The sequence below is a fragment of the Physeter macrocephalus genome, chromosome 14, assembly GCF_002837175.3.
Source record: "Physeter macrocephalus isolate SW-GA chromosome 14, ASM283717v5, whole genome shotgun sequence".
Lineage (NCBI taxonomy): Eukaryota > Metazoa > Chordata > Mammalia > Artiodactyla > Physeteridae > Physeter > Physeter macrocephalus.
Genome location: NC_041227.1, coordinates 1,593,153 through 1,595,180, shown reverse-complemented (window position 1 = coordinate 1,595,180; position 2,028 = coordinate 1,593,153). Strand labels below are relative to the sequence as shown.

The 2,028-nt window shown below is 66.2% G+C and overlaps 1 protein-coding gene across 1 annotated transcript in view; it reads left to right on the top strand.

The window, feature by feature from the left end:
* The window catches only part of LOC112066213 (calcium-responsive transactivator-like), a 17,691-nt gene extending 16,140 nt beyond the window's left edge, over positions 1–1,551 (top strand). The window contains exons 5-7 of the mRNA XM_024128637.3: positions 27–224; positions 989–1,150; positions 1,322–1,551. Of these exons, the coding sequence (XP_023984405.1) occupies positions 27–224; positions 989–1,150; positions 1,322–1,551 (590 nt within the window). The remainder of the gene's footprint in view (positions 1–26; positions 225–988; positions 1,151–1,321) is intronic.
* Positions 1,552–2,028: the final 477 nt, after the last annotated feature.

The following is a 2,028-nucleotide window of genomic DNA, read 5'->3' as shown; positions in this document are numbered from 1 at the left end:
CCCCCGCCCCCCCCCCGCCCTGGCAGGTCCGAACCACGTGACCCTGCAGCAGACGGCGCAGAGCACGCTGCCCACCACCTCCATGAGCATGTCCGGCAGCGGCCACGGCTCGGGGCCCGGCTACAGCCACTCGGGACCGGCCTCGCAGAGCATCCCCCTGCAGGGCCAGGGCGCCATCAGCAGCTACGTGTCCCGGGCCAACATCAACATGCAGTCCAACCCAGGTACCGCCCCCAGAGACCCCGCCCCCCTCCAGCGCAGGCCAGCGTGGTCCCCAGGGCCACCCTCCTCCGGCAGCTCCCGAGGGGCGGGGCGGGGGCTGGGCGGCTTCAGGGGAGGCTCTGAGGAGGGGCAGCAGCCGCCCCGCTGGGAGGACTGGGTGGCGGCCAGCGTACAGGAGTGGGAGGCTGAGGGGCAGGTGGGGCTGCAGGGCCTCGAGCACTTGGGAAGCATCGGGTCCCAACCAGGGTGTCCCACGAGAGTCAGACGCACCGGGGTTCAAAGGCTTAGAACAGAAAAAGAGGAGGTGAAGTATCTCCTTAGCTCTCGCTACGTTAATTACGTATCGAAAACAATCTAGTTTGGATATATTGAGTCAAACAAAATGTCACTGAAATAGATTTTCCCCGTTTCTTCTCATTCCCTGACGTGGCTCACGTCCCCTGTGCTGGACGGTGCTGCCCTGGAGGGTCCCGAGCAGGAGCGGCAGGAAAGGACAGGCAGGCGGGGCCCCCACCGGAGCCTTCGAGGCCGAGTCTCAGGGGAGGTTGAGGCGATAGGCTCCTCTGGGACCAGCCTTGGGGAGTTAGGGGCGTGGGTGCCGGCATCTCACATTTTATGAGTTGCCCAAAGGCGCGTTGGCAGGAAGGGTGGCGTGGCCTCGCGGGGCGGAGCTGCACAGGCCCAGCCCGGGAGGAGGGCTCAGGCGGGTCTGTGGGGTGCCGCCCGGGAGCTTCTGGGGTCACGTGGGTTCTGTCATGTCCCCCAGTGTCCATGATGCACCAGCAGGCAGCCTCGTCCCACTTCAGCGCGGCACAGGGCGGGAGCCAGCACTACCAGGGCCAGTCCATGGCCGTGATGGGCCAGAGCGGCCAGGCGGGCAGCATGATGGGGCAGCGGCCCATGGCGCCCTACCGGCCCTCCCAGCAAGGTGAGGCCCCGCCTCCGGTGCAGGGAACCCGTGGGGGAGGGGCGGCGTGTGCAGTGCGTGGGGCAGGCCTCCCCGTGTCCCCTGGGCGGGCCTGGTGGAGTGTCCTCCGATTGGGGGCCCATTGGAGAGGTTCTGGGGCTCGGGGAGGTGACGTCCGGCGCTGTCCCCTAGGCTCGTCCCAGCAGTACCTGGGCCAGGAGGAGTACTACGGCGGCGAGCAGTACGGCCACGGCCAGGCCGCCTCGGAGCCCATGAGCCAGCAGTACTACCCTGACGGTGAGGCTGCAGTGGCTTCCATCCGCTGCTCGCCGGTCGTTCTCAGTTCAGACCCCAGAGCCCCTGACATCCGCCAGCAGAGCACCCAGAGTCCCCTTTGGGGGTGGATGGCTGGTCTCTGCTGAGAGAAGCTTCCGGCACCGGCCCCCTGGGGCTGGGGCGCAGTCCTCTGGAGGGACATAAATGTCCTGAGGATGGACACGAGCTCGCTGTGAGATGCTTTCAGGAAGGTGACAGGCACAAGCCGACTGTCTGTCTCGTAACACTCCCCTCCCAGCTGCTCAGTTACAACTTCTGCAGCTTCTGTTCCTTTTCCGTGTCACCTTTCAGGCATCTTTAAATGGCCCCAGGGTTTGTGGAGGTGGCGTTTAACATGGCCGCAGAGGACGGGTGGGATTTGGGGAGGACCCCCCGGGCAGGGGTGCGTGAGCAGGTCCGGTGCTGGGGAAGTGGCCATGACCGGGACGGGGCAAGCCGTGATCCCTCTGTGGAATGGTGGTCAGGCCTCACGAGGTGTCACGCACTCCGAAGGGAGCGGGGGGGGGGGGGGGGCATGGTGACCGTGTAGCGACATTAAGAGCTGACGTCCAGGGGCGTGTCAT